Source organism: Heterocephalus glaber, unplaced genomic scaffold (genome assembly GCF_053883595.1).
Source record: "Heterocephalus glaber isolate CG9 unplaced genomic scaffold, H.glaber_assembly_v1.0 deba00001532, whole genome shotgun sequence".
NCBI lineage: Eukaryota > Metazoa > Chordata > Mammalia > Rodentia > Bathyergidae > Heterocephalus > Heterocephalus glaber.
In genome coordinates this window covers 29227908-29254031 of record NW_028258330.1, presented here as the reverse complement: position 1 = coordinate 29254031, position 26124 = coordinate 29227908, and the positions used below count along the sequence as shown (strand labels likewise).

Here is a 26124-nt window from a genome sequence, read left to right as displayed (position 1 = left end):
GCAAGGGACACCCAAGTACAAAAGGGAGAAAGGAAAGGATGAGTGACTACAAGTTAGTTTCTATGTAAGAGTTGGTACACATGACCTCACATAATCCTCACATTATTTTTGCAGAATAGGCACTTCTAACATGTATTATCAATTATTAATTATACCACTTTGAAAACAAGTAAACTTAGGTTCAGGAAGATTAAGTAACTCATCCAAGTTCATGGAGCCAACAGGGAAAGAAATCAGAACAAATACCCAGGTCTTCCTAGCTCCAAAGTTTGCCATAAAATGCTTCACGTGTTTGAAAGATACCCTTCAAAAGAGAACATACAGAAGCAAAAGGGCTGGTGCTGTGTAGGAAAGAGCCTTAACAGAACTGTTCCTCTGTTCTGAGCATCAGAACCAGAAAGACTAATAGCAGTGGACTTTATTCTGCAGTGCTCCCAAAGGCAATGTTAGGACTAGTAGGAAGAGTAATAAGGATGCATATTTCAAATGAACAAAACCAAAGGTCCAACAACAAAGAGCCCAAGAAGGGGATGAACTGCCTGCCTTGAGCTGCTGAGATCACTGGCATGGGAAGCGAGTGGCAGAGAGCTGTTGACACAATGACTGCCCAACTACTGTCAATACTAGACAGGGTATTCTTATGCTGGGGTCCCTTTCTACACTATAATTTTCTCTTAGTTACATTTTCTTGTTGCTGAGACAAAATACCTGACACCCAAAGTTAAAGGAGGAAAGGTTTATTTAGCTCACAGTTTGTAGAGGTTTCAATTCTTAGATGGCTGGCTCCAAAGCAGGGTGACATGGCAGAGGGGTATCACAAAGAAACAGTTCATGGCAGGCAGAAAGCAGCAAGGCAGCAAGCAGCAAAGCAGCAAGGAAAGTAGCAAGCAAGTGACAGCAGCCCTCTTTCTGTCCCTTATATTCTATCCAAGCTACATGCCTTTAGGGCCCATAGCACTCACACCCAGGGTGAGCCTACTCATTATCCACACCCAGAACTATACCAAACCAATCAGTGGACTAATTTAGGAATCAAACACCCTGGATCCCAGCTTTACACACTTAATCCCAGCATCACACACTCTAGATCCAGCCACCTCTGAAAGGCCCCACCTATGACCACATGAGACTTTGGGCAGACATCTAGACACAACCCATAACAAATTCCATGATTCCTTTTAGATATTTTCCTTAGACACTGCAACTGTGTGACAACATTAGCACATCTGCATGTGTCAGTAAAGAGAGTATACAGATGAATAAGCAACAACTAGAACACCTGGAACTAGAACATCAATTTACAGTTTATGTACACTGTGCTTTAACATACAAAGCAGGGCTTCTGAAAAACACTCTGAAATTTTATAAAACTGTAGGCTTTGGCGGGAGTGGGTAACAGAGATCGAACTCAGGACCTTGTGGTTACAAGGCAGGCACGGTGCTGCTGAGCTACATCCTCAGCCCAAAACTGTAGGTAAAATGGCTAATGAATAGCATACTGTTGTATTTCCAAAAAGAACACTTTAAAACAGGTTTCATTTGCTAACAAAGTATCTTCTGTCATTGCCAAGTCTGCATACTCTATACTTTGGTAACCACTTTGCCAATACATACATTATCTATAGGATCTAATTTACAAATTTCTTTTTTTGGTACCAGGGATCGAACTCAGGACCTTGCACTTGCCAGGCAGGCACTAGTGTTCTAATGCTTATCAAATATGTATAACTCATTGTGTCCCTCCCTACATTAGCAAAATTACCACTGAAGGTAAATAATTTTCTTAGCCACACTGCGCCTTTGAAATTCCCATTCTAAGAACTGTTAACCTTAGTGGGTCAACTGTCATACCAAAATTTAAATCCCCAACAAGTCTATTGCTCACTGAGTTTAAATGTGAACTGTATATGGAGCTAGGAAATAAATAAGAAAAAAAAATAAACAAACCTTGAACAGTTGGCGGGGCCAGAAGTATATCATTAATCTGCAGAAGAAACAACAGTAAAACTTCCCAGGTTTCTCGGGCCATGACGGATGACTCACGGGCCAGTTTTTGAATGGCTCTCAGGACCTGTAAGCATAGTCGGATCTGGCTGGAGCCCTGTTCCTGTCTGAAGAAGACAGACAGATATCACTGACAAGTGTGAAAGAGAGCAATAGCCAAAGAACAGGAAACTTACAGATGTAACAAGCAGTGGTTCAATGAAGCTCCCTAGGAGGATCAGTTCACAGACTGAGCACATGCTCCTCAGTTTAGAGCCACTTGTTCCCTTATATACTCTGGGATCTCAACCTACAACTCCTACAGAACTTAAGACAGCTTCTGGCAGGAAAGGGAACACTAGAACACAAACTTCACTTTTGGATTTTCTATGCCTAAAACTTGCCTGGCACATAATAGCAGACTCTCAATAGGTTTCTGCTAAATAAATGAGTACCCCAAATCATTCCTGCTGCTCACACTGAAGCAGAAAGAACTTTGTATCTTAATTTTTTAAAGCACACACTCACAAGAATTCTGCATGTGATTTCACAGTGCTCAGAGTCCCGTCAAAGCTAATGTCTGTTTGGGAAGAATCTGAGGAGGCTGATGAAATGTCCAAGATTGATGAGAAGTTAGAGAAATACTGCTTCACAGATGAGCACTTGCTATTGTTGCTCTAATTAAAAAAAAAAATTGGGGCACCAGAGATTCCCAAGATACACTAGAGCTATAATTTAAAAATTCACTTTATCATCTGCAAGACTGTTCCAATGGAAGGCCAATCTATAAAATAGATCAAAGTATCATGTCTAGAGTGAAAAGGAAGATCTAAGCCCCAGCCCTCACTCTATTTCCCCAAGGTGGACCACTTGACAATGCCAAGAATAGGAAAGAACCCACTACACATTAGCAGTAAATGCTGCTGCCCTCCAGACTGCTCACGTGAAACCCAAGATAGCATCCATATTAGTAAAATAAACCTTGAGATTGAGTGTCTATGTATTGTGACTTGCTACAAAGAACTGGTAGAAATATGTCTGCATCAGAATAGGAATTTCAGACCCTCCTCAACAAATTCTGAAAAATAAAGGAAGTGACTCTGGAATTCTCACCTCAACTTTATAATACAGATTCCCAGTTTCTGGGCCATGATCCAGGAAAGTGCACACTTATTCTGGATTTGAAATCAAAACCACTAAACTTTACCTAAAAAAGTCAGACCTAACGCAAAATGATGAGACAATCACCCCAGAAAAATTATGTAACAGCCCCAAACCTTATCTAGCTACAGAAGAGGAAGTCTAGAATAAGAAATAAAAATACCACTAGTGGTCCTGGGGCTGACACTCTTCCAAGCAGCAGTAATACTGCATGCTTCCAATGGTCACTGAGGTTTATCCAGTATTTCCAGGTACCTGTGTAATAGCAGGAAACAAATGCTCCTCTAGTACTTTAGCCTCACTCAAAAGGACTAAATTCAGAATCAGGATCCACGTTTCTAAAGCTAGGAGAAACAAGGTAGTCTTTACATAAAGATGAACAAAAAAGCTGAGCACAGTGGCGTACATCTGTAATCCAGGCACTCAGGAGGCTGAGGCAGGAGGATCAATGAGAGTTTAAGGCCAGCCTGGGATATATAGTGAGACTCTCAAAAACAAAACAAAACCAGAAAATCTAAACACCAGGGATTTTCCTTTCTTTCCAATAGTCTCAAAAGTAACTGTGGTCTTTAGAAAAACCACTTTGGGGCAAGGGCCAGAAAATTATAGCCATTAGGTCAAAACTAAACTACCACCTGCTTTTGTAAGTAAAATTCTATTGGAACACACCCATGCTCCTTCATTTATGTAGTCCATGGCTGCTTTCCTGCTACACCAGCAAAATTGAGTACTTATAATACCATATGGCCTAGAAAATTGAAAATATTTACTATCTAGCTCTTTAGAAAAAATTTGCTGACCATTGCTTTAGAACATTGTTTCTTAAAGTACATATACACATTATATTTGGGCAATTAAAAATGAATTTTAGAAGATGGTTCACTTCACTTAATTAGGAAAAAAAATTAAAATGATGGACAAAAGAGAAAATTACACTTATTCTGATTTAACTTCTAGCAAACTGGAAAAGGCAGTTTCCTCTGAGTCAGTTTATTTAAAAGCAACTAGTTAAGTAAATTTAGATGACAATTTCACAAATCTAAATAAAAAACTGAAAGGTCTAATAGTAGATCATAACTCCTAATATTTACCACTGAAAATATTCAGTTTGCCAGGCATGGTGGTGCATGCTTGTAATCCCAGCACTCTGGGAACCTGAGGCAGGATGATCGCAAATTTGAACCCAGGCTCGATGTCTTAATGAAACTCTGTCTCAAAAAAAAGTTTTTTAAAAGGGGTAGAAGGGGCTGGGGATTTAGCTCAGTGGTGCCACCGCCTGCCTTACAAGTGCAAAGTCCTGAGTTCGATACCAAATAAATAAATGAATGAATGAATGAATGGAGTAGAAGGCTGGGGATGTAGTTCAGTGTGAAGGTGCTGGGTTTAACCTCTAGCACCACCAAAAAAAAAAAAAAATCAGCTAATCTCTACATACCATCACTGGCCAGGAAAACTCTAATATCAATTCAGTACCCTTTCAAAATTTACTGACTTTTATGCATACCCACTTGTGAAAAGAACAAGCTAATTATCAAATAGCAAAACAATTTATAAAGTAGTTATGTTTCTTAAAAGAAAAAAAGAGTAAAGCTGGGCATGAGACTGAGGCAGGAGGACAGTTCAAGCCCAGTCTGGGCAATTTAGTGACTGTCTCTAAAGGAAAAGATTAGTGGTTGGGGATGTAGCTTAGAGATTCCTGGGTTTGATCCCCAGTACTGCAAACAGTGATACAGGCTCAGAGAAGGTGTGGTCACTATGGACCTAGGTGGTCAGGTAAGACTCCTTACAAGGCAGAATTTGAGATGAACCAATAAGAGCGAGATGTAAACAACCAGACAATGGAGAGGAGAAAGAAGAAAACAAAAGGGTAGATGATGATGGGAAAGATCTCTAATAAGTTTCGCAGAATGTTTAATTTGAGTCTGACTAAAGAGCAAGGCTCACACAGAATTAGCAGCAGTAAATCTGGTTAGAGGCCAGCTTAAAATTGGCATTTTGAGTAAGAAAAGGAGTTTACCAAAATTCTTTTTTTTTTCCCCCCAGCAGCGGGAATCAAACTCAAGACCTTGCAGTTGCCAGACAGATGCAGTGCACTGAGCTACATCCCCCGCCCTGAGACCAGAATTCTTTTTTTTTTTTGGTACCAGGTACCAGGGATCGAACTCGGGTCCTTGCACTTGCGCAGCAGGTGACAAAACCACTGAGCTAAATCCTCGGCCCAAGACCAGAATTCTTAATGGAGACTTTGCTTTTCTAACTTGGGTTTCCCAAAACATACTTCCTTCTAAATTTAGAAAGTTACAATCTAAAAGAGCTGGTTTTTGAGTGATTCAAAGCCCTTAACCATCTGAAAGACCAAAAGCTCTAACCAGAACTTTCCAAAAGAAGGAAATGGTCATCAACTCTTTCCCAGCCATAACACATACCTAAAAAACAGATCTTCATGAATAGGCAGGAAATTAATGCTTTCTTCTCCACTTTCTATATTTCTCAAAATTTATTTGTTTTTGTTTTTGACACAGGGTAGTACTTCAGGTTATGCCGTTCAGGCTGGCCTTGAACTCACTATGTACCCCAGACTGGCCTCAAATTCACAGCAATCCTCCTGCCTCAGCTTCCCAAGTGCTCAGATTATAGGTCTGTACCATGCCTGGCTCCAAAATTTATTATAAGGATATATTATTCTTTGGTGGGGTGGTAATGGAGTGATATTCACAGCCTTGTGCACACTAGGTAAACATTCTACCATTGAGCTACATCCCCAGCCCAGAATATTCTTTCAGAATCAGAAAAAATATTTGGTACAAGTAAGGCAGATATTGCACATTATAATACTTAAGACTTTTACCTCAGAAGATGGGGAAAAAATTAGTAACAAACTTTCAAGAGTAATACTTTGGTCTACCATACATTTGCTCATAATAAATTCAAGTTTGCTTTTTTTTTTCCTTCTGTGTGTGTATGTGTGTGTGAGTGCCTGTACATGTGGTACTGGGGATTGAACCCATGGCCTTTGCATTGGGCTACATCTCCAGCCCTTTTATATTTTTTATTTTGAGATATGATCATGTTATGTTGCTAGGTTGGGCTCAAACTTGTGATCCTCCTACCTCAGCCTCCAGGGTGCTAGGATTAAAAGCATGTACCACCATGCCTGGTTTAAATTTTCTTATTTCTATGTTATCATTCACTCATAGGAAAGATTCATCTTGAAGTAAAAGGCTTAGCTGCCTTTACCTTAAGTAGAGACAAGAGTTATAATGGGCAAAAGTGTGTTTTTTTAAGCAGAAGAGAAAGATATCATCATATTTTAATATCTAACAGCTATCAGATCTTAGAAGTAAAGCCAAAAGCCTACAAAATGAACATACAGGCTGGGGATTTAGCTCAGTGGTTCCACCGCCTGCCTCGCAAGCAGAAGGACCTGAGTTTGATCCCTGGTACCAAAATGAACATACATTTATTAAAAACTCCTGGAAAACAGTATACAAGCCCATCTCCCTTATTCATATTACTATATTCTTTTAACTGAATAATGACACTATTCACAGGACTGGCAATGAAATCAGCTCCTATATATAATAAAGTAACATGTATAAAAATTTTATTATGATCCTAGAAACAGGCTAGACAGACAGGTGTAATTTACCTTGGTACAAAAAGATTTTGCAAATGTTTTAGTATACTTTGAACATAAAGATTAGGTTCTTTAATAACTGGCAATGGGATAGAATCTTTCGGCAATACTAAAGCCATAATCCAGTCTGTATATACATCAACACAATATTTTACAGTCTCTCCATCCAATGGAAGGGTCAGTCCATAGCAAATTACTTCCATTGTCCATTTTACCTAAACAAACAAAAAAATCCATATGAAATTATTATATATCCCCATATAAATCTCAGTAGACTAATTTAAAATGTTAACATCTTTTATTGCCAAAACCTCTAAACTGAAAGACAGTATATTCACCTCGAAATATATATCAGGTTTATTCTAAAGAACACACTTTTCATATATCAGATATGTGAAACATTTCCCAACCAAAAGATTGCAGAAGAAAATAAATTACTTATTTTTACATATTAAGATTGCATTTATTTTTATCCTTTAGACATTATTACCCCTCATCCTGAAATAAAAGGTCATTTCAATTTTTCATAGGTATTAGAGATGCAAAAATAGAAAACTGCAGATTTTTCTCCACCCAATTTGCATACCAGAACGTATATCACTTAATAAATCAGAAAAAAAAAAAGAAATCAGATACATAAATTCAATTACATTCCATACTCTCTGGTACCCTTAAACCTGTAAGCCATGCAAGGGTAGTCAGGGATGGAAATATGGGAAAGGTCAAACTCAGCACACATGTAGCCTTAAAACTTGACATAAGATGTGCTTCCGGTCAGAGATATTTAGGAGCAGGAATGAGGGCTTCCAAACATACCCCTACATGGACTCAGAAGAGAACCTACAGCTCAGGAGAAAGGGTCTGACACAAGTCTCTGTTTAGGGCACTTAGCTCAAATGGAGAATTATGCATGGCTAATAAGAAGTCCCAGCAGCAAAAAAGTAAGACCCATTCCTAATAACCCCCACAAACTCCAAGCCCCAGCTCTCAACCCAATGAGATAAAACCTGCCAAGTCACACTACAATAGGTGCAAATCAATTAAAAAGGCAACATTAAATACTTCTTCAATAACAAATTTATATTTTTACATAATAGAGTAAATTAAAGAACACTTACTTCTTTGTCAGTTTTTAACAAACTCTCATTACCAGCCACTGAAGAGGTACCTAAGGCCTGCCCAAGAGGGCGGACCACTGCATTTGCTACCTCTCGCCCAACGCTCTCTGGATAGCTATGCAGCACACTGGTATGACCCTGATCATTCTGAATCACCAAATGCAGTGATCTCCACTCCGAGTACATTGTGCCACTAAAGTACTATCCAAACGGCACCTGCAAAAAAACCAAAAAACAGATACAAGTTAAATTAATGAAAATACAGATTTACCCTAGGTGGCAATATAAAAAAGACTGCAAACCTACAGCCTCTAGAAAATAGAAAGAAAAAAAAAAATCAAATGTTTTAGGAATGCCCCCAAATGGCTTCATGGTGAGATTGGGTAAGAGAAGCAGCTGTCTGAGGACCTACCCAAAGAACCTTCAGAGGTCCTGGAGCAAAGCTGAGGAGGATACCCACTGTGCAGGGGATTAAAATCATCAGATATGGAACCCTCATAGAATGAGGAACCTTGCCCCATTCAATGGTTCCAGAAGAGGAAAAATTTAAAAATGACAGAATGGAGTGCCCTAAGGAGGAAAGGGAAACAAAACATTTATACTAAGACCTATATTTTTCAATCAACATTTTCTGAGTACTGTCATTCCCTTTTATCCAAGGTTTTGCTTTTCAGTTGGTTACCTGTAGTCAACTGAAGTCCAACATGTTAAATGGAAAATTCCAGAAATGAACAATTTATAAATATTAAATTATGTCATCTGTGAGTAGCACAATCCCATCCCAGCCCATCCACTTGGGCCATGAATCATCCCTTTGTTTGGTGTACCCATATTTTATACACTACCCATCTGTTGGCCACTCAGAAGCCATCTTGGTTGTCGGATCAACTGGAATGGTATCAAAGTGCATATGTTCAAATAACCCTTACTTTACTCAATAATGGCCCCAAAGTCTAAGAGTAGTGATGTTGGAAATTAGGCTTTGTCAAAAAGAAGTCATAAAATGCTTCCTCTGAGTAAAAAGATTAAATGTCTCCACATGATAAGAAAATAAAGAAAAAATCATAGGCTGAGGTTTCTAAGCTCTACTGTAAGAACTTATATTCCTCAAGCTCTTCAAAGAAATTGAAAGGGATGGAGTGTCTCCAAATTCATTTATGGAAACCAGCATCACTCTGATTCCAAAATGAATAAAGACCCAACTGAAAAAGAAAACTATAGGACTATCACCTTAAGAGCACAGATGCAAAAATGCTCAAAAAGATATTAGCGAATAGAATACAGCTCATCATTAAAAAAGATCATACATCATGACCAAACTAAGTAGGTTTCATCCCAGAGATGCAAGGATAGTTCAACATACACAAATCAATAAATTTAATACATCACATAAACAGAAGCAAGGTCACATATCATATAAAAGATGCAGAAAAAGCTTTCCCTAAAATCCAATACCCCTTCATGATAAGAACTCTGAAAAGGGCTGGAGATTTAGCTCAGTGGCACCACACCTGCCTTGCAAGCACAAGGTCCTGAGTTCGATCTCCAGCCCCCCCCCAAAAAAAAAAACCTCTGAAAAAAATAGGTATAGAAGGACCATACCTGAATTTAATAAAAGCTATTTATGACAAGTCAATAGCCAACTTTATATTAAATGGGGTAAAACTAAAAGCATTCCCTCTAAAATCAGGAACAAGAAAAGGATGTCCACTAGCACTACTTCTATCCAACATAGTACTCAAAACATTAGCCAGAGCAATTAGGCAAGAGAAAGAAATAAAAAGGGATACATTTAGCAAAGGAAGAACTCAAATTATCATTATTTTCAGATGACATGGTATTTTATATTTTACATAGAGGACTCAAAGAATTCCACCAAAAAACTCTTAGAATAACCAACTCCAGAGGGGAATGGTGGTGCATGCCTGTAATCGCAGCACTTGGGAGGCTGAGGCAGAAGGATCACTGTAAGTTCAAAACCAGCCAGGGCTATATAGTAAGTTCAAGGCCAGCCTAAACTACATAGTGAGTAAAAACAAACAAACAGAAAACCCCACAACTTTAGGAATGTAGCAGGATACAAAATCAACACACAAAAATCAATAGCATTTGTGTACACCAATAATGAGCTCAATGAGAAGGAAATTATGAAGACAGTATCATGTCAAGAAAAATGAAATACCTAGGTATTAACCAAACAAACAGAATGAGAGACCTCTACAAAGAAAACCATAGTACTCTGAAAAAGGAAACTGAAGAGGATATCAGAAAATGGAAAGAGGGCCAGGGATTTAGCTCAGTGGTTCCACTGCCTGCCTAGCAAGCACATGGTCTCGAGTTCGATCTCCGGTACCAAAAAAAAAAAAAAAAAGAAAATGGAAAGATATCCCTTGCGCCTGGATAGGCAGAATTAATATTGTCAAAATGGCCATACTCCCAAAAGTGCTACACAGATTCAATCAAAATACCAATAGCACATTTCACAGACCTAGAAAAAACAATCCTAAATTTCATATGGAACCAGAAGAGATCCAGAATAGCAAAAGCAATCTTGGGCAACAAGAGCAAAGCAAGAGGCATCACATTATCTGACCTCCAGCTATACTACAAAGCAACAGTGATAAAAACAGCATGGTATTGGAACAAAACCAAACATGTGGATCAATGGAACAGAACAGAAGACACAGAAATATCCATAGCACATTCAGCTATTTGATCTTTGACAAATGGGCCAAAAGCATATATTGAAGGAAAGATAGCCTATTCAACAAATAGTGCTGGGAAAGTTGGGTATCTGTTAAAGATTGAAACTAGACCCGTGTCTCTTACCATACGCCAAACTAAAACCAAAATGATTCAAAGATCTAAACATTAAAACACAAACATTATGGACTATGTTAGGTAATACTACCATATCAATGTTAAATTTCCTGCTTTTAATACTATGGATTTTTAAGAGAATGTCCTTATTTGTACAAATAAACCCTGTGATATATGGTAGTAAAGAAGAAAAAAAAAGAGGCACTGAATCAACTGGAAAATAAAATAAGTAACAACATTTGAAGTCACAGATGTACGAAAACATTTCCTAACAGAATGGCAATTGCACAAAAAATAACAGCAAGAATCAACTAATGGGACTGTATAAAATTAAAAGGCTTCTGTACAGCAAAGGAATCAATTAGTAGAGTGAAAAGACAACCTACAGAATGGAAAAAAATTTTTGTCAGCTAATCCTTTGACAGAGGACAAATATCTAGAATATATAAAGAGCTCAAAAAATTAGATCATCTAAAACAAAAGACTCAACCAAGAAATGGGCAAGTAAAATGAACAGACACTTCTCGAAGGAAGAAATGCAAAGGCAAACAAACACATGAAAAAATATTCAACATCCCTGGCCATTAGAGAAATAGAAATTAAAACAACACTAATATTCTACCTTAAGCCAGAAAGAAATCAAGAAATCAAAAAATAAATGCTGGTGTAGCTTCAGGGAAAAAGGAATGTTGGTGGGAATATAAACTAGTACAACCATTATGGAAATCAGCATGGAGATTCCTCAAACTAAAAACAGAAATTCCGTATGACCCAGCTATCCCCTTCTAAGTATCTTCCCCAAAGAGCTGAAGACCTCATACTATAGGAATGCATACACACCAATGTTTACAGCAGCTCAATTCATAATAGCTAAATCTTGGAAGGAGCCTATATAACCCATCAGCAGATGATTAAAGAAAATGTGGTATTGCTGCGCATGGTGGCACACACCTATAATCCAGGAAGCTGAACTGGGAGGACTGCCATGAGTTCAAGGTCAGCATGGGTTACATGAGTTCAAAGACAGCCTGAACTACACAACAAGACCCTGTCTCAAAAAATAAAAATAAAATAAAATTTGAAAATAAAAGAAAATGTGATATCTATACATAATGGAATAATGGAATACTACCCAGCTAAAAGGACAGATTTGAGACATTTGTAGGAAAATGGATGCACCAGAAAAATCTTGAGTGAAATAAATCAGATACACAAGCTTAAATACCATTTTAGTATCTTTCGTTTGAGTAAAACAAAGTACAAAGAGCACAATTAAGGATGGATAGAAGACAAGAGGATAGATCTCTTACAAATGGGGAGGGGTCCAAGAGAACATAGGTAAGAGGAGAGGGGAGGGGAAAAGGAAAGGAAAAAAGTAGAATAAAGTCATGCCATATAGAGAAACCTAATAACTTCAACGAATATAAACATCATATGTCATAAACATGAGATAAGATTAATAATATCAACAACAATGAAAATGGGGGAAGGGGATTTAGAAAACAAGGGAGGGAGGCCAGAGAGAAGGCAATTTCAAAAAAAGAACCAAGCTGTACTAATGTACATGTACGACTCTTGAAGATGATTGTAAACTGCATTATTGCAAATATGTACTAATAAAACAAACAAAAATAAATAAATGTATGTATGTGATGGGTCATACTTCTGTTTTTAATGGAATAAGGCCATCCTGTATAGTAAAGGTAAGCAATGTTCTGTAAAACTTGTTTTATTTTTTATATATGCATATGTTATGGGTTAAAATGTACATTTCTAATTACGGGTCTTGGTCTAAAAGTTAGAAAACATAACTGTGATGGCTAATTCTGATTATCAACTTCACTGAATTAAATGCCTGAGGTAGCTGGATTATGAGGGCATTAATCTCATTAACAGCTTAACATGTGGAGGAGTTAATTGGTGAACAGGCTATAAGGAGATGGGGCTTGGTTAGAGGCATTAGGTCACTGGGGTTAGGCCTCTGAAGGGTATCTCTTTCTCTGGCTCTTTCCATCTCTGTTTCCCAAATGCCTTGAAGACAGCAGCTTTCCTCATGACATCCTTCCACCATATTGCCTCTGCCTTGGAGCCAGTTGCCCATAGACCAAAACCTCTGAAACTGTGAGCCACAATAAATCTTTCCTCCTTTCAGTTGTGTAAGTCAGTCCAACCAATGGAAAGCTAATACAATAATCCTAATGAGTATAAAGAGTCTCCTAAATTTTCCTGTAAGATAAAAAGTATTTAATTTCTCACACTTAAACTTTGTTTTTTTTTTTTTTTTGGTATCGGGGATCGAACTTGGGACCTTGTGCTTGTGAGGCAGTCGCCGGAACCAATGACCTAAATCCCTGGCACCCTCACACTTAAACTTTGTATTTACCTGGAATTTAACTTCTGTAAATGGCATAGGAAAGGTCCCATTTTATTTTCTTCTAGATACACGGTTATGCAATCATCTATTAAATATATATCCCTTCCCAGCACTCGGGAGGCTGAGGCTGGAGGATCTCTGCAGGTTTGAGGCCAGCCTGAGTGACGTATTGAGTTCAATCCCAGCCTAAACTACACAGTGAGACCTTGTCTCAAAAAAAATGAATTCTTATCCCACTAAACTATCAATTTTGTACTACATTAAATTCTCAATTATATTGGACTCTATGAATCTATTCTGTTCAACTATGCCAATGATACAATTATTTGATTTCAGAGGCTTATTGAATTTTTTAATATCTGGAAAGGAAGTCCCATCTAACCTCACTGTTCTTTTTCAAAACTTAACTGGCTATGCCTCACATTTATTTTTCTATATAAAATGTAAGATTTTATCTAACTCAAAACACTTAACAGTAAATAAAACCTTGCTAGGATTTTAACTGAAATTCTAATATACTACCTTCTCAGCCTAATCTTTTATTGCTACCTTCCCACAAACACCCCAAGCTCTGACCACGAAAGACTACTGATGATTGCTCAAAGTCAACAAATTCTTTACACCCTAAGTAACTGCTCATGCTACTACCACTGACCCAAAAGCCATGATCCACCTTATGAAGTATTCATCTTTTAAGGCCCAGCTCAAATAATGTCCCTTTGCTAAAACTGTTCTTCACTCCTCAAACAAGTTCCTCCCAGCTCTGAGTGTCTATTACACACTATTCAGGTAAAGTTTCATATTAGATAGTTCGTTAGCCACGTACAGAAACCTTCACCACAAGAATATCAGCTTTTCTGACTGGAAACCTCACTTCTTGAATCTTGGAATAGTCCCCGACATAAACTGGATGGATACTAAATAAATGTTTGAGAATGTTAAGGTTTACCAATGAGAAAAGAAAGACATCAGCAGGTGTTCTCTTTATTCTACTGAAGTATGTCCACAATTTTAGGCCATATACAAATAAAAACTGAAAGGGCCAGGGATTTAGCTCAGTGATTCTGGCGCCTGCCTTGCAAGTCCCAAGTTCGATCCCTGGTACCAAAAACAAACAAACAAACAAATAAAAACTTAAAAATGTCAACTTCCATTAAGTTAATTAGTATTAGTAAAAACAAAAGATTATTTCCAAATATTAAAAGACTGTTTCATATTTAATGTCTGTTCCAAACATATTGGAGGAAAAAAAATTTTTTTGTTTTTGTTTGTTTTCTACAGTATTGGGCACTAAACCCAGGCCCCTCTACCAGTAAGCAACATTTTTAACCCTTTTTAAAATTTTTCATCTGAGGCAGGGTCTCAATAAATTGCCCAGGCTCAACTCAAACTTATGATTGTCTGACTTCGTTCTACTGAGTAGTTGAGATAACAGGCATGCACCACCATGACCAGCCAAAAAAAAAAGCTTTAAAAAGGCAAAAAACAAAAAATAAATTACAAAACAAACCAGCTCTCAAACTCTCTCATACATATAAGAAGTATCTAGGGGACCGTAATTGAAAAGCAGATTCCAGGCCCTATCTCTGAAAATCTTGGTTCTACAGGATAGAGCTGGAGCCTGGGAATATGCATTTCTAAGAAACAGCTGCCATCATTCCCAATTCTGAAGGAGTATCACTCTTCCAAAAACAATATGAAAGACCAATCAAAATAGGTGTAATAGCTCCTAAATCCTTTCTTTAAACTTTTTAAAGTTGTTAAGTCCAAGAAATTTTCATTGTCTAAATGTAAAATGAAATAAATGTTTTTAAGAAATATGTAAAGTAGGATGGGGATGTAGCTCACAGGAACAGTGCCTGCCTGGCAAACATGAGGTCCTGAGTTTGATTCCTGTCAGAAAAAAAAACAACTATGTAAAGTAGAAAGGATACAAAAGCTGAACTAAAGCTGGGCATGATAGCGCACACCTGTGATCCCAGCACTTGAGTGGTTGTGGTAGGAGGATCACTACTAGTCCGAGGCCAGCCTAGACTACATAGTGAGACCCTGTCACCAAAAAAAAAAAAAAAGCAGCTGAACTAAAATATAATGTGTATAGTAACAGAAAAAAGATGCTAAATTTTAAAAAAATAAAAACAGACAAAAAACATCAAGACAAAGACTACATTATAATCACTGGCATATTAAGAAAACAATGAAGGCCAGGGATTTAGCTCAGTGGTTTCACCGCCTGCTGCACAAGCCCAAGGACCGGAGTTCAATCCCCAGCATCAAAAAAAAAGAAACAGAAAAGAAAACAATGAAGGGAAAATAAACATTGGAGGGCCAGGGATTTGGCTCAGGGGTTTCACCGCCTGCTGCGCAAGCGCAAGGACCCAAGTTCGATCCTGTACCAAAAAAATAAAAAAATAAAATAAACATTGGAAACAAACATGCAGAAATTAAAGAAACAAAGTAAAGCAATAATTAGGTAGTATTTGTACCTAAAGTGATAGAACTCAACTCTGTTTAGGAAATAATAATGAACTCAAAAGTTTAGGGTCATAATTTTCTACATAAAAACTGTCCTCCAAGGGGCACTGTAGAAATATTAAGTGTGCTTTGATTAACGCAATGATTGGGGTGGACTGCTGGTATTTATGGGCAGAGTCAGGAATCTAGACATCTTGCAATGTATGATACAGTCCTGCACAATGGACAATTATGCTACACCTCACATGGACATCTGCCAGAAGTTTATTGTGTTCTGAAGTGTCTAAGCCTAAAAATTCAACTCCATTTTCCATATAAATACAAAATATGCCTTGTTTTTTAATATATTACATTTTCTGGTAATACAATTCTGTTAATCAAGTAAATAAACACTGTACTTTCTTGTTTAGAATCTTACCATTCCAAGATTGCTCACCACTCTAGAAAAATCACATCACCATGGTCATGCAACTCATGGTATGAGTCACTAATACCAAACTGTTGTCAGGAACACAATCAGAGGAGCTACATGTATACTTATTTGGCCCTTACTTCAACATGTCAAATATAAGAAAAACATGTCATAATATTGTCTTACTTCTCATTTATACATAGAAGCTCCTATTTCATTGTGCCCTGTTGCCTAGTGGTTCCTAAGTAATTTTTTGAAATACCAATCTTACTGGAAAGGCAGTAATTTATGTTTTTCATCCGTTAAAGAATTTCCCTGACTTAAAATTCTGTGTTGATAAGTTATACACTGTCCACTAATTTCAGGATTAAAAACCAGACAAGACTGAAAACTACCATTGTAAGAACCAAATGTAATAAGTACTGCAGTGGGTAGGGTGGGCATTATGACTAACTAGGGTATACAGGCTCTGTTTAAAGACCACAGCTACTACTCGGCTCTGACTGGCTAGCACCTTCAAGGAATATAGCCCCAACATTGACAGATAACCCATTTTTCAAGATACACAAGAAAATTTGTACATTTCTGTGACGTCTACTACTCTTTAAATATTGGCAACTAAATTCAGGTTTAAAAAAATGTGCGGACTTAAAGGGAACTCATCTATGGTTAAGCCTCTGACCAGAGATAAAAGTATACACTAGTTTTGGTAACGGAATCCACATGATCCTTGCAGAGGGAGAAGAGGCTTACATGGATACATGAGCTATCACTGGCCTGAAAATAAAATCAGTATTTCAGTAAAAAACACTTAGATACAACTATACTGGAAGGTATAACGAAGGCCTTGAAAGTCACCCTCATCCACTTTGATGCAGTATCTGAGTTCAAAACCCAACTATGGAGGTTCAGTAACTTTCATTTTGCTTCACTTTTATTGCTATGAAGAAAAAAAGGATGAAGGCAGAGTGTAGTGTAATAAGATTTAGTAGGGTAGGGCTAGGGATTTAGCTCAGTGGTGCCACACCTGCCTCACAAGTGCAAGGTCCTGAGTTCGATCCCTGGTACCAAGAAAAAAAAAGTTAATAATTCAGCCAAACTGTCATCATGTTTTGCTAACTAACCTGAGACAAACCTCTGTGCTCAGCAGGACACACTGCCTTTGTTCTTCCTCAGTAAATGTGGGAGTTTGAGTCTATCGGGATGATATGCCATTTCTTTAACTCTTCAATCAAGGATAGCATCGATGTTCTGCCAATACACTGCAGGACAGTAATACCAGGTGACTTGACCCAGTAAGATCAGTTACATTTATCCTATAAAACAACTTAAAATAAAATATGCACAGATGTTCACTGTCGTATTATATATAGCATGGGGAAGTGAGTATAATTTAACTATCTGCTAATAGTGGGATAACTTCATAATTAGGACACAGTAAAACCATATACTATTATGTAGCCATTAAACATTGAGATTACATAGAAGGATGAAAATATATGTGAGCAGTTAAAGAGGACTCTGGAACTAATCTTCTTAGATTCAAATCCCAACTCCACTATCTACAATCTGGATATAAAAATATATTACTCCACCTCTTTGTCTCATCTTCATCTATAAAAAGAGCTAACTGTAGCCTATTTCAGTGTTATGGTGATGATTACACAATCACAAATGTAGGAAATCTGAAACATCCTCTAGACCATAGTAAGCAATCAGTAAATGATAGCCATTAAAATGAAGGAGAAAACATAATATATCATGATTACAACTAGATAAACACAGTTCAGATTAGAAGGATCACAGAGAAATGAGTCATTTTAACTGAGTGGTGGAACTGTTGGTACAATATGATGTAATAGGTTTGTATTAATAAGTCTCCATGTCATAGAATTGGTAAGTATATGTCACCATCCTGATTATACATGTGAACATTCAGACACTGACAGAAACCCACCAAGCTGACTTATTCAATAGTTATTAACCATCTGCCATGCACAATACACATTGTTAAGACCATGAAGGAGATGACTAAAAGACTTGGTTCCTCATTTCAGTGAGTCTGTAGTTTAACTGAGAAGATTAATATTTACAAAAAAACCTACAACATGAGTAAGAACATTAAAGTGTTATTAAAGGTGACTTTTTAAAAAACTGTGAGCAATCATAGAAGCCCAGAAGAAAAAGAATATTTTTGATTGAATGACCTTTTGATTCAAAGAATGACCTTGAAAGGGGAGGGGAAGATGAAAAAAGAATTAAGATGTGTTATGGTACCTATACCAACTTACCATGACAAATGAAACTATTATGTACTACAAACATGCACTAATTTTAAAAAAGAAGAAGAGGAGCCGGGGATTTAGCTCAGTGGTTCCACTGCCTGCCTCGCAAGCACAAGTGCAATCGCAAGGACCAGAGTTTGATCCCGGGTACCAAAAAAAAAAGAATGAGCTTGAAAACAATAAGGTAAGATCAGGGAAGACTAAAGATACAAGGCATATAAACTAGACACCATTTACAACTGTGATGGATGTAAGAAAATCGAGTGGAAAAGAGAGTAAGAAGGGGAAAGGTAGAAGAAAAAAAAGAAATATGTAAGAGGAAGGACATTTGCTTAAGTAGAAAAAAAAGCACCAGAGGGCTGGGGATTTAGGCAGCACCTGCCTCATAAGCGAAGGTCCTGAGTTCAATCTCCAGTACCAAAAAAAAAAGCACCAGAAACTAGACACAAAGAATGGCAGGGAGAGAAAGCTATATGTAGAAGGTGGTAAGATTTTAAAGGTAAACACTGATCAATTTTGAAGGACTTCAAGTGCCAGGACTGTACATTTGAAAATAATTAAGTAAAAACTGTAGGCAGGCTATGTCACATGTGAACAGGGACTTTGCAACGAAGGAAGGTGAGTGCAAATTTGCCCACCTGCAGACACGGGATGCAGATCAAAACAGACACGAACACCCAAGAAGATAGACACCTGGGGACTCAGTTCACCTGTTTTCTTCTGCAACAAGAAGGCTTATGATGTTAAAATGGACCATGCCTACAACATTGAAGTCACTTCTTATACCCTGTGCCTAAAAGAATTCCAGATACCCATGACAAATCTGTCAAAAAAAAGCACATAGTTTTCTATGAGGTGACTAATCAGCACAAGTGCAGAGGACTCGCCCCCTTGATAATCCCATCTGCCATGAACCATCTGCTGGGTACCAAACCAGAAACATTCCAGGATTCTAGGTGTGGTTTCAGGGCTACTGTAGCCCCCTCTGTGTATAGAGTGGGTGTAAGTGTGTATGGCTGCAAGCATGGCTATGGTGGAGTGCCAATAGCGATGAGATTCTACAGGGTTGCTGGGCCTGAGATGGCCTTGTGTGATCCATATCTTTGTTGTTGTTGTTGTTGTTGTTTTATTTGGATAGGGGTGGTTGTTGTTAGGGGAGGGTACTAGGGATTGAACCTAGGATCTTGAGCATGCCAGACAAGTGTCATACCACAAGGCTACATCCCTAGTCATCCACAAGTCTTTGACTTGCTCCCTTATCTAGCTCTCCCATGCCTACCTCTAGCTTTGGGGACATGGTTGGGGCGGGGGGCGGGGGGGTCCTGACAACCTAGGCAAGGAAACCCAACAGAAACTGGAGTGGGGACCTCTCCAACCTCCTCACCCACTTTACCAGCACCTTGCCCATTTTAACTGGATTTCCTGCCCTCTTTCTCCCCTCCCTCCCAGTGCCCATGGTTTGGGATCCAAAGCTACTGTTCTATAGGACCCTTGAAGTCAGCTGTCAGTCACAACCCCTTAAATAAAACACCAGAAAAGAAAAAGCAAGAGACAAAGAATGAAAGCTTAACTTTATCATAAGAGTAACACAACAGTAACTGAATTTTGATTAAAGTAATTTGACAAAAGTATTCAAGACAGGCTAAAGGGACAGCGGAACAGCAAACTCCAATGTGGCTAATATACTGGGAGAAAGGAGAATTGCTCACTGTCCTAAGATATAATTGAAATCATGATAAATCTCCTCCCTTTGGCTATCTGCTATCAACTTGAGCTGCTAACAGAGGTGTTTCAACCTTTACTGCTCCAGAAGTAAATACGATGGAAAGAGAAGATAACAGTGCTCCTCTGCAGAACACATAATTTCCTTCCCACTCCAACATGTACCCATTTTCTAGGTATTCTCTCTACAGGTTTCTATGATAGGTGTCTGTGCTAGATAACAGACAACAGCTTGTGGCTTATAAGCACCACTGCAGAGTAACATACAAGTTTCGTCTAAATGACAAATTACCAAAATAATCAATACACTGGTAGACATACTAAGACCACAGCCTGACATTAATTACATCAACTGATTCAACCAATATTTATTGCATGCCTTCTATGCAACAAGCACAGAGAATATAATACTAAACATCCCGATTTCCAAAGAGCTTCAAATCTAATTACAGAAAATAATAAGTAAATCCAAACATCAATTATTTCTCAAAAAACCCCCAAACTTATTAAACACATCTATCTATATGTCAGGATTTCTCCTAGGATTTAGTTATGTAGATATAAATAGGCCATAGTGGCTGCCCATGAGAGGGTTTCGTAGTGAGGAAGACACAGAAATCAATGACACACCACGGTACAGCAGTATTTAATATGATAACCGATGTGGTATTATAAAAGTAGCACAGTACAACAGAAAAACTACTAGAGATTTTGACTTGATGATAATATGCCTTTATATAATTGATCATTTTCAAAGAATTTTTACATGTTAGTTCACTTTACTGCAATAATAGCCTAGCTGATTAAATGAAATAGACATCACTAGCCACTAGGTAAAGAAACAAAGTAAGACTATAAATTTCTCAGAGTTACATCGAGTAACAGTAGAGCTGGGACAAGAAACTCCTCCATTTGCCCCAAAGTCCAACGCTTCTTCCTTTTGTCTGACTGCATATCTTACCATATGACCTTGGACAAGTCACTTTGGCATCAGTTTCCTCAAACAGGGAGAACACCTGCAGTGCTATCCAAAGTGACTTGGGAGAAGGATTAAGTAAAGCAACCTATGTCAACATACTTTGGAATAAACAATTGGAAGATACACATTATAAGGCTGCTTAGTTTTCTTGGGAAAAACAAGGTGCAGGGTGCCAAAATGCTGAACAAATAAACAAACTGTACTGGATTTTAAGGCACAGAGGTATACTTAAGGTCATCTATATTTATGACTAATAAAGGCAAAAGGATCACTTCATAATTCTGTTGTAGTCCTACTGACCCCACAAGGCAAACACCAATCAAGCTGGCAAAAAATGGAATGTATTTACCTATGCACCAAATTCTAACAGTTAAGGATCCTATCAACACTTGAATTACAGAAAAGAAAGACAGGTTCTGCCTACATTTCTCCCTAATGGTAAAAAGAACAGTTTTTGATAGTCTACCCCTCAAAATTTTAATATCCTGCCTAAACCCCACAGAGTTTCATCTTTTATCCCTCAAACCTGCTCTGTCCACTACAGTATTTATAGGCACAGATAATTATTTAAATTTAATTAAAACTTCAGTTCCTTAGTTACAATGGAACATTTACAATGTTCAATAGTATAGTTAGTCATTACCATACTGGACAAACCAGATATAAGTATGCTTTCATAATTACAGAAAATTCTATTTCACAGACTTACTCTAGATACTATACCTTTATTTTTAATTACAACTCTGACCAGCCACCACAGACTTCTTAATTTTTTGTGGTCCTTCTAATTGAACCCAGAGCCTTCAGACTGAGTTACATCCCCAGCTCTTTTTCTTTCCCTTTTTATTTTTGTTACTTTATTTTAGAGACAGGGTCTCACTAAGCTGCCCAGGTTGGACTTGAACTTGTGATCTTCTAACTTCAGCCTCCTAGAATGCTGATTCTAAGTGCACACTACCACACGTGGTTAAGCCCACAGACTTCTTCAGGATAGGAGCTATGTCTTACTTATCTTTGCATTCTTAATGCATATAGCAAAGTTCAGGTCAGACACCAGACACTCGCTATATATCTAAGTGGAAATCTCAAATATAGCAGACAACCTTGTCTAGTTTCCCTTCCCCTATGCAAACTGCACACCCATCCACCCACCCACACCCTAACAACAAACAAGACATCTTCTCACATGGTAGGAAGGCGAAATAGTATGGAAGAGAACTTGTTTTCTCGTCCTGGAAGCTAACCGTATAGTCTTCAGCAATGCATTTAATGTCTTCGTCTGTAAACAGTTAGAATTAAACTCCAAAGACCGTAATCATCTTGTACCAAACAAAATACATATTCTGTCCAAATGGCCTTTGTTCATGTCAGGGAACACACTTGCCAACCATGATGGCACTTCAAATTAAATGGAATCTACTCCTAGGACCAAGCTATGGTGATCAGAGTCACTTTCAGACTTGAAATAAACGTGGAATTTTTCACCCTTATTTTAGGGTCGAATAGAGACTTAAACCTCAGGCTTAAAGATTTAGTTTCTTCCATGTGCTGAAGCCAGAACCTGATACTCTGTTCTTATCTGATCAGAAAAATAAGGCCAAGTTTTTTGAGTATATGAATTTAATGTGAATTGTCCCATCAATTTCTGCACTAGCCTTGGCCTAAAACCTGAGAAAACAGTACATAACTGAAACAAGAAAATCATCCCATAACAATATTTATGATGAAGAATATTATATGAAATGTATGTTTTTATTCAATCCACAGACTTCACCATATTTAACTAAAAGTCTTTACTGTCCAAAAACCTCCTCATAATGATCTTCACAAACAAACTTACCCACTTAATTTTAGAAATCTTACATGGGTCCAGGGATTTAGCTCAGTGGTTCTGGCACCTGCCTTGCAAGAGCAAGGTCCTGTGTCTGATCCTTGGTACCAAAAAAAAAAAAAAAAAATCTTACATGGTTTTAAGGTCAGCCAAGAACAAATACAACCTGAGTTACTGGCCTGTCCTTAACAAGTTGTAAATATGGCCAAGGGCATACACCTGCAATCCCCATGCTCAGAAGTGTGAGGCAGAAGGACTGCCAAGTTTGAGGCCAGCCTGGCCACTTAGTGAGACTCAATTTCAAAATAAAATTAAAAGGGCTGGGGATGCATCTTAGCACTTCCTGGGTTCAATCCGAGGTACCAGGAGGAAGAAACCTTGTAATACGTGAGGCGACGGTGGTTCAGAAATTCTGCAATAAATTTATATGGGGTTTGTCAATTCCTCTGATATCAAAGTTGTACTCCTCAACAAGTACTTCTTATGACATCTCTCTTAGCAAATAGGATTAACTATAACCAACAGCAGTTCTATACATTTGCACCAATAACAATAAGGCAGTAGCATTTAGTGGGCAACACTTTTTTTGGGGGGGGGACATAAAAGTCTATTGGCAGTAGAAAGACTTTCAGTATAAAACTGATTGAAGGGCTGGGGATTTAGTTCAGTGGTGCCCGCATCTGCTTCACAAGCACAAGGTCCTGAGTTCAATCCCCAGTACAAAAAAAAAAAGCAAAACTGATTGTATCTGATTATGATGAGATCAGACATTAAAAAATCATAATGTTGACTGTGCATGGTTAGTCCTGCACAGCACCTTGCCACTGGTTGTCTTTGATCAAGTGCAAAATAAATTAAAAAGCCTAATTAGAACGTTACCAAGAAAAAAGAACAAAACTCCATACACTAAGAGCTACTAAACATCTTTCACAAAAATGGGAACAGACAAATCTGTTTGTAGTATGAAGTCTACCTATGACTCAAAAACTCAAACATTGCTTCAGTAAGGAGCTTTGTGAATCTCTATGCCAAAGAACTGGGAGGAACAGAGACAGAGAAAACATGGCCCCTGCCCTCTAGTTGATCCTAATCTAATAGAAAGCCCAGAAGTACACCATAGAAAAATGACTAGTTCCATTATGAAGGTGCTAAAGAGCAGCTAGGACAAAAACAAAGGTGAGTGGGTGTCAGAGACAGAGTCATCTCAAAGGGAATGTTGGAAGTTACACGGCCAAAGACAAGAAGAAATGGGTATTTGTATATGTGCAAGAGAGAGCAAAAGAGTGTGTGGGGGGGTAGAGCGGTGAGAAAGCCTGGAGCACTATCTAGGAAGAGGAACAGCACATGTAAAGAAAACCCAAAGGTTAGACTCCATACCAATGATCACTGCATACTTAGGAAAATTGCAAACCAGCAGTTTTGCATAAGATGCATACATTTTAGTGTTAGGCCTGGTGGTGCATGCCTGTAATCCCAGCACTCGGGAGGCTGAAGCAGGAGGAGTGCCACAAGTTCCAAGGCCAGCATGAACTGCAGCCTGTCTCAAAACAACAACAACAACAACAAACTATACATTTTAAATGGACTTAGAATTTCTGCAAAGAAAATTACTTCACATCCCCACAGCCTATCACAAGGTATAGTAGTAATCAATGAGCTTAATGAAAAGATCTCTAGGATTGGAACTTACAGTTTTAACAAGGGCCCATTTCTCCGGCACAGTTAAGCTAAAGAAACACTCATATTTCTTTTGAGGTGCAGAATTACCTACTATCACCATTTCCAAACTTTGCTGCATACCAGTATCATTAGGCAACCGTCAAAAAATACTGATATCTGGCTTCCAAACCCTAGACATTCTGATTTAATTGGTCTGGTTACTATATTGGCATCAGGAATCTTTAGAGGCTTCTCAGATTTTGTCCTGCCGCGGAGTTGGTGAGCCAATGACCTAACTGCTAAGAACTTGGTCCCTGGAGTTAGACTGCAGAATACTTGGGTTCAAATTACTAGCTATATGACCTTGGGCACTTGTCACTTTACCGCTCTGGACCTCAGGTGCTTTGTCAGTAAAATGGGGATAACAAAACAACCTCAAAGGGCTACTGTGAAGTTAGACGTACATAACGTATTATCTGGCGCAAGGCCTGGCAGACAGCAAACGCTTAAACCAGGTTCGCTGTTCACTCTCATCACTAATTCGTTCTCATCTGAGCGTCACTGTGCAATGGGCAGCATCCTCCCCACTGGGCGGCAGCAACTCTACCAACCTTTCATCTGGACCAAATTCTTCCCAGAGTTGTCTCCACCACCCCAGACCCGCCCCCTCCCCCAGGCAGGCAGGAGAGCACTGCGCCGGGCCTGGGCAACTCTCAGGGCTAGGCTGGGTTTGCACAGACCCGACAGAAGTCCCTCGTCACCCTGAATCCCCTCGAAATTCAGGGATGTGCTTCCGAAGGCCGGGCTCTTGGAGCACCCACCCACAGCTGAGAAACAAGCCTCCGCCGACCGGCCACCGCCGGAGGGAAGGAAAGTAGTGAGCGGGTAAGGGTCCGGCGGGGGCCGACCGCCCAGTTACCTGAGGCGACGGGCGGGGCACGCATCGCTGGGGCGGGCGCTGCCGCCGCCGGCCGCACTCGGCCTTCTGCCTCACGCGACCCGTGCCATAGGGCCTGCGCTTTCACTGCCCCGGCCGGCCGGCCGTCAGTCCTCCGGCGGTCAGTCCCTCTACCCGTCAGTGTTTCTCCCAGTACGCCCGCGGAAGACGAAGGCCGGTCGGGCTGGCCGGCTAGGCTCTGCTCAAGCAACTTCCGACTGCCAGGGGCGGTGTCGTCAAATAACTCCCCAGCTGAATGGGTCACTGCGCGTGCGCGACGCGCGGGATCAGAGACTCGAACTGGCAGCGTCAAATAATTCCCGAGACATGGAGCCGGAAGCTGCGCGTGCGCAGCTATCCCAGAAGGCCGAGCGAAGCACATTCCTTCTTTTCCGGCTAGCGGAGGGAGAGGGAGGATTGAAATGACGGATGCTTCTGCTTCATCAAGGCGCAGAAAGGGAGGCTTTCCACCTATGTCCCTGTGACTCTTACGGTGGTCTAGATTCTGCCTGTCATCGGTGCAGAGTGAGGAGCTTCTCTGCAGATTCCACCTGTCACGCAAGTTCTAGGAATTTCGCGCATCCCACCAAGCTCTCTTCCTTTGAAATGATGCCCTACCCCGGCTCCTTATTAAATGGGCACAGCATTAATTATGAACAATGCCCTAGCCAAACCAGGTATGGATTAAAAAGATGACTCAGACCTCAGATTCCGACCCCCTCATTAAAGAG

General features: G+C 39.1%; 1 protein-coding gene across 7 annotated transcripts in view; it reads right to left on the bottom strand.

Moving 5' to 3' along the window:
• The window catches only part of Ralgapb (Ral GTPase activating protein non-catalytic subunit beta), a 100369-nt gene extending 74743 nt beyond the window's left edge, over nt 1-25626 (bottom strand). For 3 of the 7 annotated variants that reach the window (XR_015442033.1, XM_004867777.4, XM_004867779.4), the window contains exons 1-4: nt 25376-25626; nt 7900-8115; nt 6794-6996; nt 1948-2111 (exon numbers count right to left, since the gene is read on the bottom strand). Coding sequence is in view for 6 of the 7 variants with exons in the window: in XM_004867777.4 (XP_004867834.1) it covers nt 1948-2111; nt 6794-6996; nt 7900-8085 (553 nt within the window). In the remaining variant the exon portion in view is untranslated. Of the gene's footprint in view, nt 1-1947; nt 2112-6793; nt 6997-7899; nt 8116-17104; nt 17315-24233; nt 24335-25375 lie in introns of those variants that run through there. The other 4 variants (XM_004867780.4, XM_004867781.4, XM_087188982.1 and 1 more) reach the window with 3 other exon arrangements.
• Between the last annotated feature and the right edge of the window lie 498 nt (nt 25627-26124).